This window comes from Sciurus vulgaris (assembly GCF_902686455.1).
Source record: "Sciurus vulgaris genome assembly, chromosome: 9".
Lineage (NCBI taxonomy): Eukaryota > Metazoa > Chordata > Mammalia > Rodentia > Sciuridae > Sciurus > Sciurus vulgaris.
In genome coordinates, this window is record NC_136469.1 from 116,997,086 (window position 1) to 117,013,757 (window position 16,672).

A 16,672-nucleotide genomic window follows, 5' to 3' on the forward strand; every position below is an offset into this window, starting at 1 on the left:
AGTTTTAAAGTGTGATTTTAGCCATGTTGTATTGCCACAGATTTATATAAATAACTCATCTGAGTACCTTGGTAAATATTTACTATTAATTCTGTGTGAATATTTAGTATGGAATGATTGCTGCGAATACATTCAGTCATTATAAATACATATGAATATTTTTATTAAAGACAAATTCGACATTTAGAACCTTCAAATTAAAGGATTATCTAGATGTTTTAAGTTTTCACTTTATACTGCTTCTTTTTTTTCTTTTTTTACACAGTGTTGGGGATTGAACCCATGCCCTCATCCATCGTAGGCAAGCACTTAACCACCGCACTACATCCCAGCCCTTATTTATTTTTTATAACAATGCTCTATAAAGTAGATATGGCTCCATTTTCATAAGTGAGGTCTAGGTAACCTACATAACTTCTCAGTGGTGTTTTGTTCTTGAGGGCTCAGTCCAGATTTGCAATTAGGTCTTTCCCTCAAGGCCCACCTGGTCATTGCCACCATTGCAGTGCCCAGATCTGCTGAGCCACATGTGGTTGACATTGCTGGTGGTGGAATTCGCGCTTTTTGAGATCCTTCATTCTATCACAGAAAAAGAAATGTAAACTAATGCTGACTCTACAATGTGTTTTTATTTCTTATTTTCTACACTAATATAAATTTACCTGCTAAATTTCTGTGTTGCTGTGTTTTCATTCCAGTTCATATTATTTTAAGGATTGAAAGTTTGGCTCATTCTTGACTTGTGCTCATTTTTCAAAATAAGAGTAGAGCTCACAATCTGATCCTAACAAATGGGTAATTTATTTTTAATTTTCTTGAACATTTAACATTCACATTTCATTCCATTTTTTAAAAAATATATATATTTGTCAGGTAGTTATCGCTGACCCTGTGTTTTCTTGTAATGAACTTTTTAATAGGTAACACATTGCGTTGGCTTTAAGTTTAAGACATAGAAAATAACAGTGATGGTAATAAACTAGACATATGTGACATGCACCATGTACCTTTATTCCTCTAAGCATATTTACTGCATTAACTTAATCCTCACTGAAGGGCTGCTGCAGGTATTGTTATCATCCCTATTTTTGAACAAGTGAACTGAAAGAGAGACACCTGAACATAATCTGGCCTGGGATTTGTTCTTTGACCAGTCAGTGTCACCTCCTTTGGGAAGCCTTTTTTATGACACAACTCTCTTTTTAGGGTTGGGTTCAGTGCTTACACTACAACAGGCAGTTTCTCTTTCATTGCACATATTACAACTCCCTCTCATTCCCTCTCAGACTCTAAGCTTCCCCAAGGCAAGTACCTTGCTTCTACTTTTGTACAGATGTAGGACTTAGCAAAATATCTGGCACACTGTAGGTACTTAATAAACACTGCTTTGCCACGAGAATTTTCCCATTTAAAAAATGGCAGTATCATCTCTGCCTACTTCATACAATAATTCAGAAATATCAAATGAGAGCTCATGGCTGTTTTTAAACTTCAGAGTGCTACCCAAATAGATATTAAAGCAATTATACAGTGCAGTGAAGATGCTTTTAAAATCTCTGAATATTAGTACAGGATTTGGTATCCAGAACAATTAGGATCCTGATGGTCTAGCATGTCATTGTATTCTGGTGTGTTAATTCTTAACCAGTAGTCTTAAAGACTTAAATAGCTTTTGTATACACTGATGGCATGATTTTTTCATTCAATACAAGACATGAGAGAAATGTTTTATGTCTTGATATTTAAGTATTGCAGAATCATATGGTCTAGATTCTATAGGTCTGCCATCTAATTCAATGTTTCTCAGTATTGGCCACATATGAGGATCTTGGATTGTAATTTTTGTTTTTGTAAATTAATGATTCTTAGGTTCTGCCTTTGGGTGCATAGAATCATATTTCAAGTAGGAAGGAGAGATCAGCACAGATAGTTTTGGTGAGCCTTTAGTAATGAGAAATATTCTCAATATGTTTGAAATACTGTTTGAGAAAAATGGCTTAATGTCACCAAAAATATTTTTAATGGGAAATGCAGTTGTTTCATATTTAATAGCTTTCAGAAGCACTGACATTTATTTTGTTACTCTGGAGTATATTTTACAGTCAATTTGTGCTGGTGAGCTTCATGGATACTCTAATTACTCAAAACCATATGGCCATGGCAAGCAGCTGATAAATGGGCAACAATTTTCTAAGCTCAAAAGAAAATCAACTTTGTCTTGCTTGGGAGAAATTTGGAGCAAAGAGCCTGCCCTCTCTTACTTCAACAGAAATCACGGTTTTAGATGTAGACATTTCATGACTTGTTTGTAGAGGTGCAGGGCCATCTATTCAGCCTTGATGAGGCTCATCACTTTCCATAAAAGGTTGTCATTCTCACCATCTGCTTGTCTAATGGTCAGATTATTATGTGCTTCTGCCCTTAGTAACATATAGTAGTTGCAGGTCAGGGCCCCATTCAAGAGTAATCTGGAGCTGTCTGATATCCAGCTCTTGTCAAGAGCCTCATTATGGAGAATTGTTTGAAACATATACAGTCTAAGTATACTGTTTTATTCTAGAGTTTATTCCTGTATCAAGGTGAGCCCTCAGAAAGCTGCTTTAAAAACTCTCATTTTGGTACTCCTTTCTTTCTTCATTTGTAAAAGAGGGCTTCAATTCCCAGGTACAAGCATTATGAGTTTATCCAGTAGTTGCATTATGCAACAGGAACATTGGTATGGGTGATATGGAATTTGTGTGTGTGTGTGTGTGTGTGTGTTTTCAATTTAATAAGTAAAACCCTGTACTGATAATGCTGAAACTTATTAGAATATGGCTGATTGGAAAAACTTCACTTCTTTTCCCTCCATATATGCGTACTGTCTTTTATTCAGTGGGCTAAATATACAAATAGAAGAATGTCACTCCCATTCTAATTATTTTACAACACTTACCATTTCTGTGCATCTTTGCTTTTTTATTACTGATTCTCAGTTTCTGCCTTTTTTCCCTTAATAAAATGAGCCTTTTGTTCTTTTTGTTAAAAAGATTTAATTGATGATTTCTAAATAAAATATTTCCTTATTCTAACTAAAAACCTGCAGGTTAAGAAAATAATAAAATAAAGCCTTTCTACAGTTTGTCTAAAAACTCTGAATTCCTTTACATGTAGGGGAAAATTAGATTTAAAATAATTTTTTTTTTTTTTTTTTTTTTTTTGCTTATCATTCAGGAATGTGCTTGAATTAGGGGCTGGGGAGATAGCTCAGTCGGAAGAGTGTTTGCCTTGCAAGCACAAGGCTGTGGGTTCGATCCCCAGCACCAAAAAAAAAAGATGTATTAGTATTAAACACAAATCCTAACAGACAACTTGAAAAGATGGGGATTTGTTTTAACCAATCTTCCTTTTGGGAGAACGTTGCTGGGCTTTGAAGAATTCTGGGCCTCCGGTATGCTAGGCAAGTGCTCTAACACTGAGTTACACCCACCTGTTAATGGGTCTCTTGATGCGTGCCAGAAGAGTTTTAATGCTACCCGGGGAGGGGGGACAGGGTTCTCCTGGTTTTTCCACATTCTGGCATCCTTCTGGCACAAGAATTTGTCCTGGGGTGTCACCTACCAAGAAACCTGAAATTCTAATATGTCTTTGTGCTTTCAGGTGTCATTTCCCAAGAGGACAGGTATGTGAGGGGTGAAAAGGCTTTCATCTTTTAATGTGTCTGTCTGCCCCACCCCCTCTGCAGTTATTTATATTGCATTGATCAAAACTAGGACACATGACCTGTCATAGGTGTAAGAGAGATGGGAAAATAGTTTTTTACTTTTCTATCACATAGCAAGTGCGACAAAGAGGCCTTTGAATTGCTTCATTCTATTAATCTTTCTAAATAGTCTTTGCTGAGTGTCCTTACTGAATATGAACCAATATTTTTCAGAGCACATTTAATCTGAATCTGTTCACATAGATAATTCCTCCTTTGAGGCATAGATTATACTTTATAAAGTGTTGAGATTATTTATTTGATAAGTCGAATTCCAAAACCCATATGAGCAGATAATATATTGCAAACTTTAGTGCTTTTAAAATGCAGTCTCTTTGTAACCTTTTGAACAATTTTGTAATTTTTGTGAGACTCATTGAATACAGTGGATATCGATGTTGAAAAATGGTAATTTCATACCAAAGTAGCATTAGACAAGCTTTTTAAGAATTTGATTGAAGGGGAGAAGAAAGCAATAAAATATTGAATGTGAGATAAAACTGTATACTTCATAAAACAGGTAATGCATTTGTTTGGGAGTAAATGAGGAGAAAAATAATGTGATGCAGCAGAGGTAATCCAGTATCGTAAAGCAAAGGGCAGACAGGCAGCTGGGGCTTCAGTGCCTTTCCACCATGTACAACCAGCTGCACTTTCCACCTTCTTCTTGAGCCTCAGTTTCCCCATCTTTTCATTAAAATAGTAATTGTGCTAATTTCACACTGTCATTTGGTCTTCCCACCTAGAAAAATGCTTGAAATACAGTAAGGGATATTAAGTATTAATTTCCTTTACAGAATGGACAAAGGTAAATGTAGTGACTGTTTTCAAAAGCAAGGTATATGTTAGTGTCTGTGGCCTAGACTCAACTTACCTTTCATGTGAAGGAAACCTGTACTTTATCAATAGCCCAACTGCCAAGCTTAGAATGTTATGTTCTGAAAATGACTACTAGAAATGGAAAAAAAAAAAAAAAAAATCAATCAGTTTTCTAGTTGGATCTATTTAATTCCATATACATGTAGTAAAATTTGTAGAAGTTATTGAAAAAAATGATTGTATTTTCAGAATCCAGCGTGTGTGTGTGTGTGTCTGTGTGTGTTTATAGTTTTTTTTTACATTTTTCTTCACACTAGGATTTTAAGAGTGGACTTGGTATTACCATAATTCCTATGAATGTAGCGAATGTAAAGCAAGTAGACCGAACTGTGAAACAGTCTTTTGAAATAATCACCCCCTATAGGAGTTTCAGGTAAGCTGCCTTTAAACATTTTTTTTGTTTTTATACTACCAAAAGAAAGTTTGGACAATACATCTTTATAATGCTACTGGTGATTTTATCCCACATAGAACACTAAAATTGTCTTCTAATGTTTCCATGTTGCCTGACTTACTAACCAGCATACTGTAAACACTTTACAAGTGACCTAAATAATCATGCAACCTGCAAAGATATTTATTTCATGAAATATGAGTAGTTTCCTTCCTTAATATCTTTTTCTTCTTGGTAGTCATGGTGAATATGTTAATTTTTTTATATATGTTATATTTTTTTTTATATCTTTTTCTTCTTGGTAGTCATGGTGAATATGTTAATTTTTTATCAATAAATATTTTACAAATTTCTTCACATTTTGGATGGAATAAAGTAAGAGCACTTTACATTTCTTTAAATTGTATTGCTTACCTTCCTTTTGCCTAATTAGATACAATTCCTCTTTTAAGACTGGTCCCTGAGTAAAAAAAAAGGTATTCTAGGTACTCTTCCTCAGGGACAGCTCAAGAGGATACTGATTTTAATGAATCACATCCCCTTATTGATCCAAATATCTTAGTGTGTGTGTATCTATATATATTATATACACATACATATATACATACATATATGTACATACATATATAATATATATATTAGTATACTATATAGTAAGTTTTAATAATATATAATGATTCCATAGCTTTAGTATGTATATGTAGTAGACTCAAGTCAATATCTGTTGAGTTCAACTACATTCATTCATTTTGTCAAAAATAAACCACACTCTCCAGGGTAATGTGCCAATCAGAGACAATTGTTCTAGGACTTTGAAGAACTAACAATTACTTAACAATTTCAAATATGCCACTAAATCTTTATTTTTTATTTTGTCAAAATTTTTTTCTTTATTTTTTATTTTGTCAAAATTTGTCCACTGACTTAAAATTGGAGAAAGAAATGGTTGAAAAAAGAACAGCAAGCTTTATTTTCATACATGCAGATTCTGGGACTGGATACATAGCCCAGTGATAGAGCACTTGCCCAGCATAGGTGAGGCCCTGTATCTGTCCTCACTTGGTCTTAGCCAAAAGGTCAAGAAGTGATCTGGGTTCAGTCACCCCTCCCACCCCATGACTGCAGATTTTAGCCTCAAATGAAAATCCAGATACTGGCTGTGATCAATCTCTAGTAGAACGTGTATGCTAGGAATTTTGTTAAATATTATAGTTATGATCGAATCATGGAATGCTTCTAAAAATATAGCCCATGTAGGTCACTGATTATTTTTATGGAGTATTTAAAATATGTTAATTATCTATTATTTTCATTGTAATTCAAAGCATTTTAATTTTTAGAGCAAAATTTTAATGTGATGAATTATTTTATTAGTTATTGGTTGTGTATATAGCACATTCCTTGGAACACTGAAGGGACCCAGTAAATCTTTTTTTTTTCGTTCCCGAAGGATTGAACTACTATTTAATGTTTTATTCCTTCAGTCAAATGCATAATAAATACCACAAACCAGAATAAGTCAGAATGCGGCTCAAAATGAGTTAGAAATCCATTAGAATAGCACCACTTAAAACTTCCCTGATTTCTCAGTCTCTTTAAACCATCTGGATATTCTTCTAATTAAAAAATAATTATTTTTTAAATATGAAAAAAATCACAATTTCTGGTGGATGTTTTGATAATTTTAGCTCTGGACTGTCATGGCATACTTATTTGGTAAAATATTCCAATAGTCCTGAAACTGCCAATCTCTTATGGATTATTATGTAATCATTGTATAGGAATTGTGCCCTCTCACTTAAGCTTTTGACTTAACAAAGCAATTTTTTATATTGTGGTCAGAAAAATGTGTATGTTAGTTTTGGTTTAAGATATGTAAACAAAGTCATAAACAACATGGAAAATTAAAAAGAAACCGGTTTGTTAAATTAGATGATTTTTAACAGAAAAGACAATCCAGAGCTGCCTGGCAGGCATAATTTTAAGCTGCTGTTTAATTTGTAAGTGAAACGAATATGCAAACTGAACATACTGCTTAATTGGCCTTTACAAGGAAATGGATAATATAGAAACGTTAATTGTTTCAGCTTTACAGCTGAGTCTGAAAAAGAGAAACAAGACTGGATTGAAGCTGTGCAACAATCAATAGCAGAAACTCTCTCTGATTATGAAGTAGCTGAGAAGATTTGGTTCAACGAGTCCAACAGGAGCTGTGCGGATTGTAAAGCCCCAGATCCTGACTGGGCGTCCATCAACCTGTGTGTTGTCATCTGTAAGAAATGTGCAGGTAATTAGTGATAAATTATGCTTATCACTGCTCTATGGCAGATTGGCACTGACTGCTGTGTTTTCATATATAATGTGTTCTAGCTGAAGGTGGTGAAAAGTAAAACCAGAGAAAGCTTGTTGAGTTTAAGTGCAATTCAGAAATATTATAGAATTCTAAACTTCTCTTATGCATGACTCAGATGTAAAAATTGATTTTTAAGCATGTAATCCTATTTTGTGTCTACTGGTCCATGTAGAGATTTTAAAAACACAATGTTGAAATTTATAGATTTTAGAACATACCTAGAGCAGATTTGCATGTTCACATGAAGATTTTTCCATTTTTTCCCTAATTTTTAAGACATATTTTTCATATTGAGTTTGTTCTATGCTCTAGAACATATTGAGTTTGTTTGTATCCTGGATCTGGTATCTGTTAAAACAAGATATTTACGTAGAATTTTATATATAGATATGAATGAAAAATAAATTCTATGGCTTGTTTCTTATTGAGACCTTACAGCTGACCGACTGGCATCTCCATGTATTTGGGAGCTCAATTATGCAAGTGAGCAAAGAGAAATGGACTCCAGTGTGTCTTAGAGAAATAAGCCATAATCTAAACTTCACTTCAGTTTTCTTGCACTGTGTCCCCCTACTCGCCACCCTATACACACAATTCACCTAGCATACTCACTACCACACTGGTATGGGGAATTAAAAGGATTTTATAGAAGATGTGACATTTCCACCATGAATGTATGAGTAGTAACTGTAATGGAATACAGTAAGCGCAGAACAAGACTTGAGTGCAGGTTCAATGACAGAATACAGGAGAGGTGTCCTGACCTAGCTGGAGCCGGGACAGTGAGCAGGGAAAGCCATATCAGTTGCCTGGAACACTTATTCTTTTCTAGAGCTCTATTCTAGTACCTTCCATATCATACTGAGGTAGCTTTCCTCACCAGCTAATTAATGGCCTGAATCATGACACTGAAAAACATCAACCAATTGGCCCTGTGCTGTACTGTTCCCATCCATTTCTCCTCTCCAGTCTCATTAGGAGAAATGGCTTTGTGTTCTCCTACACTGCTCTGCCCACACTACCTCACTTTCCTCCTTCATTAGGATCTTCAACTCCTCCTGATTCATTCTCTTAAGTAGTATTTAGCCATGGTTTCTTTTGCTCCATCATGGAAACGTGCATAAGTCTGCCTTGTTAAAGCCACCAGGCTTTCTGAAACGCTCAATCTGTTACTCTGTGTATGCCATTCTCTGTCCTTTCTTTTCAAAAACGAGGTACTTTCCAGACCACACAGTAACTGCATGCATTTTCTTTATTACTTTAGTGTCTTTTAATTTCCTTCAGCATCCTGTAGTTAGCCTTTATTTTCTCTTTACTCCACTAAATATATTTCCACCATATATTCCAATGTATTTTCCTCCTCAGTTTCTGTGTGGCCCCGCTAACTTCATTGTCTTCTTTGCAGTATTCCAAACCTTTGCCCAACATGCTTTTCTGATCCATCCAACATTCCTTTCTGATCTCCATCCTCCCCCAGCTTGCACGATGCAGTCTCTCTCAGTGTGCGAGTACTGCCTACTGGTCATCTTTTCTCAGGCTGCTTCTCCTCTTCACACTCCTGTAGTATGTTTATTCTCTGGCTACATCCTCAATTTTCCTTCACTTGGGAGTTTTTGCATGATGTTTTTTATCACTTGAATTCAATACTCACCTTTAAGCAGATGGTTCTCTTTCTGTTGGACACCAAACTCATGCTTATTTGCCTGTGTGAATCTCTACTTGGACTTGGCAAAAATACCTCAGCAATAACACATCAAAATTGGAGCCCTTATTGCCGCTCCAGCCCCTTGCATAAAGCTGCACATTTTCATATATTTCCCATATGGGTTAGGAGCAATACTGTCTGCCTGCACTCAAATCTCAGACCTAAGATGTCCTCTTGACTCTTCTGCTTTTTTTAAAGCTCACCATGTCCCCCCAGTTTTATCTTCACAGTATCTCTACATCTTTCCTGTCCATTTTGTTTCTTCTCCTGCTGCCTCAATTCAGATCTTATCCTTCCTTGGCTCAGCTTTTCTATCAGTCCCTTTTAACTCTGCATTTTCTTCTTTTCAGTACTGCCTTTAGGTAGTTTTTAAAAATGCAAACCAATGCTGATGTCTATCATGGGAGTTCTAGGGCTTTATGCTCTGAAAAGGGTTCACCTTCAAGAAAGGAGGAAAAGAACCTCTTACTTAATGTAGAGAGAAGTCCTTAAGATCAAGCTCAAGGTCGTGTAACTTTTTTTCCTTTTCAGCTTAGCATCTGATATTCGCTTGGACACTAGTTAAGACTACAAAGCATAATTGAATTGATGATAATAGAATACTGGGCTCTTACACTCTTCCAGATGTAACCATAGAATAGAGAATCCACATCATATTTCTAAGTACTTTATTATTAGAGATGTAGCTTTTTAAAATAGTAATAGGAATAATATCTGTATTCCTACACATAGGATTCAAACAGCCTCATGAAAACAGGTCTTCAGTGATTTCTGGCTAATAACCAAGTATGTGTGTATACATGCATATATATATATATACATACACACACACATATATAAAAAAGATACATGCATGTGTGTATACATACTCTTTTTTTCGGTAGTTGAGGGTCGGGTACTGGGGATTAAACTCTTGGACACTTAGCCACTGAGCCACATCCCCAATCCTATTTTGTATTTTATTTAGAGACAGGGTCTCACTGAGTCGCTTAGCAGCAATCCTCCTGTCTCAGCCTCCCAAGCTGCTGGGATTACAGGTGTGTACCACCGTGCCTGGTGCATACATATTTTTTTAAAAGTATAGTCTTATACTGATGCAGGGCAGTGATGAAGATGATCACTGTTATCTTTGTTGTATTTGGTTATGATCTGTGTATAATTACCATGTCTACTCTAGTGCTATTGGTGTTTAAGAAAGTAAGCGCTGGTGTGTTTTAACATGTACATGCAGATTTATGTGCACGTAGCTATACTCATTTTTGAAAATAAGCTAAAATAAATTCATATGCAAACTACAGTAGAAATTGAATTGTTGTTGACTTCAGGACAACATAGATCTTTGGGACCAAAAGACTCCAAAGTTAGAAGTCTAAAAATGGATGCCAGCATTTGGAGCAACGAGCTCATTGAGGTGAGTCCTGCATAACTGGTGGTGGTGAGCAGAGACTGGGCAGGAAGTGTGCAGTGCCTGGGGTGAATTTCTTTAGAGCCTCTTTGATGAAGTTCTTCCTCTATAAAAAATGGCATATGCTTATAGCCTGTTGGATAGTTGTAACACTTTCAGAAATCTTCCTAAATGAGATAGGTATTTTAAAATAAAAAATAGGAAGAGCTTTAATGGTAGTGAAAGGGAAAGATCCCTTTTATATCAGCATGGTAAAATATGAGAAAAGTGAATAAAGACATTGGGCAAAATGTCTTCACCTTGGCTGGGCTCTGCCACTGACTGGTGCAGTCAAACCTGCTGTCCCTTCTCTCCGCTTTCTGCTCCTCCTCCGCAACTGCTCACAGTGGATAGCATTAGCCCACCTGCTCTGTCCAAGGTGTGAATTTCAAAGACTAAAAGGACTTTTGCTGCAGTTTGTATTGCCTGTGGTTTCTTTTCAAGCTGACGTTTTTGCCATTATTCAGAGAAGCAAGGCAGTGTTAAAAAAAAAATAGAGGATCTGCCCTCACACTTCGTCTTCTTGAAAAGAGTTGAGTCTTGCATGTGTTCCCTTGTATTTTGTACTAAGTCGTGCTTTAATTTATAATCTCAGTCAATTTTTTTTTGCAGATTTAAATGCATTTTATGAATTGATGTTTTATTTATTTATTTTTTGACCATTTTAGCTTTTTATTGTCATTGGAAACAAAAGAGCAAATGACTTTTGGGCTGGTAACCTTCAAAGGGATGAAGAATTGCACATGGACTCACCAGTAGAAAAGAGAAAAAACTTCATTACTCAGAAATACAAAGAAGGGAAATTCAGAAAGACCCTTTTGGCTTCTCTAACCAAAGAAGAATTAAATAAGGTATTCAGTAAATCTGAACAATGAACATAAACTTCAGTGCTTTCTGGAACACATGACAAGCTTCTTGATAAATAAAAATCTTGTACCTTTTGATGCAATTATGGTTTTATTTATGTTATTTTATGAGAACGTTTCTCCACTGTTTTACTTGAAGATTCGTTCCTAAGTTTTCACCTCACTCAAACCAAACCAGTGTCCTTTAAACTTTGACAGCCCTTTCTGTTTTTTAGACAGAGATTATGCCGTACTTTTATGGTGGGCGTGCTGGGTTTTGAACCCAGGGCCACTAGATCATTGAGCTATGTTTTCAGCCCGTTTTATGTTTTTATTTTGAAGCAGGGTCTCACTTAGTTGCCATGGCTGGCCTCGAACTTGTGGTCCTCATGCCTTAGTTTCCTGGGTTGCTGGGATGTAGGAGCATGCGCCTCTGTGCCCAGCTGTGATATGCTTTTTTACGTTGCTGATGGTATCACCCATCACTCCACTTTTTGTTTCCAACTCTGATTCGCTCGGTGCCATTGATTTGAAGTCTTGTTTGCTTTTGGCTGAGGGATTCTGTATCCTTTTATGCCACCCATTTGGTCTTTTGGTGAAGATATTAGGGTAGAGGGTTTTAAGTACCTCCCACCCCTTCTAGTTCTAAATTGCTGCTTCATCTCTTGTGTGGTAGGAGTTTGTTCTGTGTATAGGCATTTAAAGGATATACCTGTTTTCATAAGTGTTCAGGTGATCATGACATGGTACTCACTTCTCTAACGTTTTTAACGGTAATCCTTGTTGGGTAAGGATCTTGGGGTAAGTAGCTTCATGCTATACATTTTTTAAAATGTACACCATTTTTCACATATGAAAGGTTAGCTATACCATTGACTTATGCTATTATTCTGTTGATTCGGTCTTCCTAAAATGTTTTTTTTTTTTTTTTTTTTTTTTTTTTTTTTTTTTTTGTGTATATACCTTTGGTATCTATAAACTGAGGTCACCTACTAATTTTAAAGTCATAGCTCATGAAGAGTAAAAAATTTTCCTGGGGCGGTGGTGCACACCTATAATCCCAGCAGTTCAGGAGGCTGAAGCAGGAGGATAGCAAGTCTGAGACCAATCTCAGCAACTTAGCCAGGCCCTAAGGACTTAATGAGACCCTGTCTCAAAGTAGAACATTTAAAATGGGCTAGGAATGTGGCTCAGTGGTTAAGGGACCCTGGGTTCAATTCCAAAACCAAAAAAAACAAACAAACAAAAACCAAAAGAACCCACTAAGAATAAAAGATTCAACATAGTTTCCTAAGGTGGGTCCAAACCTGGGAGATTGGACAAGAGTGTTGGAACTGAATAGTTAGACGTAGGTTTTTATGATGATTTGATATTGGTTTGCATAGTGCTTTCATGGGTGCTAATTATACTATTGCAATAACTGAACAATTACACTGGACATTCATGGAATAATCAGAAAGTATCATAACCCTATTGTATTTAATCTAATTCCTTATACCAGAGTTCTATGACATAAAGAGTAAATTATGGACTTTATAAGGTAATTGGTGAACTTGGAGAACTAAGCCAACCCTTTCCCCCCTTTTTTTCCTCCCCTTGAATGATACTGTGAATCTCGTCAATGGTAGTTGATGTCCTCAAGTGAGGTCCTATCACACTAAGCAGTTGCCTTGAGTTAATAAGTAGATGGGTTTTTGAGTAAGGGCTAGCAACTGTATTCCTCTCAAATATTTTGGGGAAGTTTACCCATCGGGACTTCCCTCTTTGTTGTACTCTTAATGAGTGGCATCGTAGTGTCAGTGAATAATTTTCAAATGGTTATGTTACTGGTTATTTATTGTGCACTTGCAAATTGGTGAGTCCTCTTTTTGGTGCTGGGGATACAGTTGTATCAACAAGTAGGGTGTGCTGCTTTTATTTATGGGAATGACAGTTGAGTAGGGGAGAGTGACCATAAACGTCTAGATTCCAATAAATACATGACAGTAAACACAGTGTGCTGTGAGGCAAAGACTGCAGGGGGAGGAGAGGAAGTGACTAAGTGGGGGAGGCACCAGGGATTCTCAGAGGAGAAGGGAAGGTAGCCATTTCCAGTCAGTGCCTGTTTACAGGTGAGGAGAAGTTAAGACCCAGCGAGACAGGATTTGCTTAAGGACTCCTAGCACATTAGTACAAAATTGAGTGTAAGGGGTGCTGGCTTTCTGATTCTGAGGGGAAGGGAATCCTAGAGGTCAACTGGACCAGGTTTGGAAAACTAAGTACTTTTTAAGCAGTCACCCCTTTGGGCCAGCAGCTGTGAAGGTGTCTGGGAATTCATGGCTGTGCATGTGCCTCCACATGGAATAGCTTCTGTGACATTGTCCTGAGCCTGCATCACCGAGGCCATATCTATCAGCGATCCCTCTGGATGAGTCTCTCAGGGAGGAGGTGAAACTGTGTTCTGAGGCTGCAAGTTCAGATGGAATCAGGGTGCCATGTATGAATATTTGACTGCAAATAGGAAACCAATAAAGTAAGATCTGAGGATTGACATAAAATAGAAAAGAGAAGAGATGCATGTAGAGGCAGCTTACTTAAGGTATACAGACAGAATAAGCCAGCAATTCTAGCATTCCCCCCTCATTGTTTATACAAGGGTGATGTATAACATGCACCAATAATGTTTTGTTGTTGTTGTTGTCTCTTCTCTCTCCTTCTGTCCCTTGCCCTTCCACAAAAAGATACTGCATTTGTTTTGCCCTTATCTTTCTAATTCCCAAAGCACAATAATAATTTAAATATTCTACAGCTTCTAATTAGGCTAGGGAAAAACATATTAATGGTGTTCATATGATGGAACATTTAGTGGCTACTTCATTATTACATTTGAAAGGTTTTGAATTTTCTTAGTGTCAACCACTATAGAATAGGTAGCATAAAAATGTCTTCCAAAGCAGCTATGATGAATGGGAAAATTTGGAAGGAGAACATCACAGCAACAAAGGAGCGAACTGAGGCGCAGAGGTCTTGGCTGTAATTTAAATCCATCCAAAGCAGGCATTTTGTGCTTATTGCCTAATTCAGAGCTTAGTTATTATTAGCTGCCTCAGGAAAAACTGAATAAAAACTTCATCTTATAAATGAATGACAAGACTTCCATTCATTGTAATAGCTAGCATCATATTTACTTTCCTTAAAAGCTATATTTTCTTTTCATGGCTAGGCTCTGTGTGCTGCTGTGGTGAAACCAGACGTGCTGGAAACGATGGCTTTACTGTTCAGTGGAGCCGATGTCATGTGTGCAACTGGAGACCCCGTGCACAGCACCCCCTATCTCCTGGCCAAGAAGGCTGGGCAGAGTCTGCAAATGGAATTTCTCTACCATAACAAATTCTCAGGTTTGTCCCTCACCCTAAATTAACCCATATTTTTTCTGATGCATCCCCTAAAAGGATGAAAGTACAAATCTGTTTATTTCTCAACTTAAAAAAGAAAAAAATTGTAAAGAAGGAAAATGAAATTGCCAAAATATTCTGTTATACCCTTTCAAGAAAAAGTTGAGGAAATATCTTTTATATTTCTGTAATCTTATAAATGGAAGATGAAAATAGTTAATCCCACATAATCATTTTCACTGAAATTAAATCCGACTTTTCATATATGAATAACAAGTATGACTTAAGTGCTTATTTGTAAATTTTATGCAAAGTAAAATAAATTGCTCTGCATTTATTCAGTGGTAAATTTGTAGTCATTTTTCTTCTAGCTCGAAACTCACCTAAATATTCATAAATTGTTTACATTTTGGATTTCCAATGTATTGTTTCTTTAATTTTTCTAGATTTCCCTCAACATGACATTCATTCCGAAGGTGGGTTAAATCAAGAGACTGCCCAGTCCACGTTCCTCTGTGACTTCTTGTATCAGGCTCCCGCTGCTGCTTCTAAAGTCTCTTCAGAGAAAAAACTGCTTGAAGGTATCTTTTCTGTTCCTCTTAGATTTTGTTACTGGATAAAGTTTTATTCCATTATCAAAACAATTAGGTTTAAATTTTGATTTTTTTCCCTCAAGATGTTAGATTTGATCTTGCAGTAGAGAGAGATTTTTTAAGGATTTATAAATGCTTCCAGGCACAGATATTACTTCACATACTTCAACAGGAACTTACCACTGATTTGGAATGCAGAGTGAATTCTCAACAGAATTCACTGATTTCTACCTCATGAGCCAACCAATTCTATTTCAGGTACTCAGACCTTGCCCTTAGGGATGGACACAAAACTGGTGAGGTAATATGGATAAATGCAAACACATAGGAAGAGCTGGCAAGTTTTCATTATGGATTGAGTCTCCCTTATCTGAAATACTTGGGAAACAGAAGTGTTTTGGATTGGATTCCAGATTTTTTTGGATTTTGAAATATGAGCATATACATAATGAGATATTTGGGGATGGGATCCAAGTCTAAACACCAAGCCTGAAGGTAGTGTTATAAAATTTATTTGATCATTTTGAGCATGAAACAAAATTTCATAGAGTGGAATTTTCCACTTGCAGAATCATGTCAGTGCTTGAAAGGTTTTGGGTTTTGAACCTTCAGAATAGGGATGCTTAGCTTGGCATATATTCCAGTAAGAGTACTAGATGACAGGAGTAGTTAAATTTGTTGTGATTAGAAATATATGGGTGTTTAAGTAAAATAAAACCTAGCATAGTTTCCAAGAAATTATGGAAATCAATTTTATTTAACAGCATATTCTCAGTTTAGGGAATTTTATGAGTAGAGTTATTGGGCATTTGCCCTTTACCTAGCTACTCCTTGTGTTAGGCTTGTGCTAGACATTGGGGATATTAAAATGACTAAGACACTGGCTTCATGTTGATGTTATATACATTGGAACTAATTTGAGAAATATAGACATGAAAATATGAGACCTGTCTTACTAGAACAAAGAAAGTACAAGAAGATTAAGCTAAATAGGTCAACTGAAGGTAGATGTTGATGGGCTCAGCAGCCTAACTATCCAGAAATGGCACAGTTCAACTGTTAATTCAAAGAACAACAGGAAGGAAAAGTCACTTTACAGTATTAATCCTGATATTTGTTCATTTGAAGTTATTATTTCAGTATAAATTATTTACAGGTTAAATATTCCCTTTTAGAAGTACTTGGGACCAGAAGTATTTTAGATTTTAGATTTCAGGCTTTCTCAGACTTGGGAATATTTACATTGACTTTCCTGGTTGAGCATCCTTAATCCAAATCTTCAAACTCAGAAATGCTCCAAAATTCTAAACTTTTTGAGTGTTACATTAGTACCCAAATGTTTC

General features: G+C 36.2%; 1 protein-coding gene across 5 annotated transcripts in view; it reads left to right on the plus strand.

The window, feature by feature from the left end:
- The window catches only part of ARAP2 (ArfGAP with RhoGAP domain, ankyrin repeat and PH domain 2), a 187,528-nt gene that overhangs the window by 69,414 nt on the left and 101,442 nt on the right, over window positions 1–16,672 (plus strand). For all 5 annotated transcript variants that reach the window (XM_079152776.1, XM_079152779.1, XM_079152777.1 and 2 more), the window contains exons 10-15: window positions 4,879–4,994; window positions 7,103–7,302; window positions 10,399–10,484; window positions 11,186–11,368; window positions 14,565–14,739; window positions 15,183–15,317. In XM_079152776.1, the coding sequence (XP_079008902.1) occupies window positions 4,879–4,994; window positions 7,103–7,302; window positions 10,399–10,484; window positions 11,186–11,368; window positions 14,565–14,739; window positions 15,183–15,317 (895 nt within the window). The remainder of the gene's footprint in view (window positions 1–4,878; window positions 4,995–7,102; window positions 7,303–10,398; window positions 10,485–11,185; window positions 11,369–14,564; window positions 14,740–15,182; window positions 15,318–16,672) is intronic.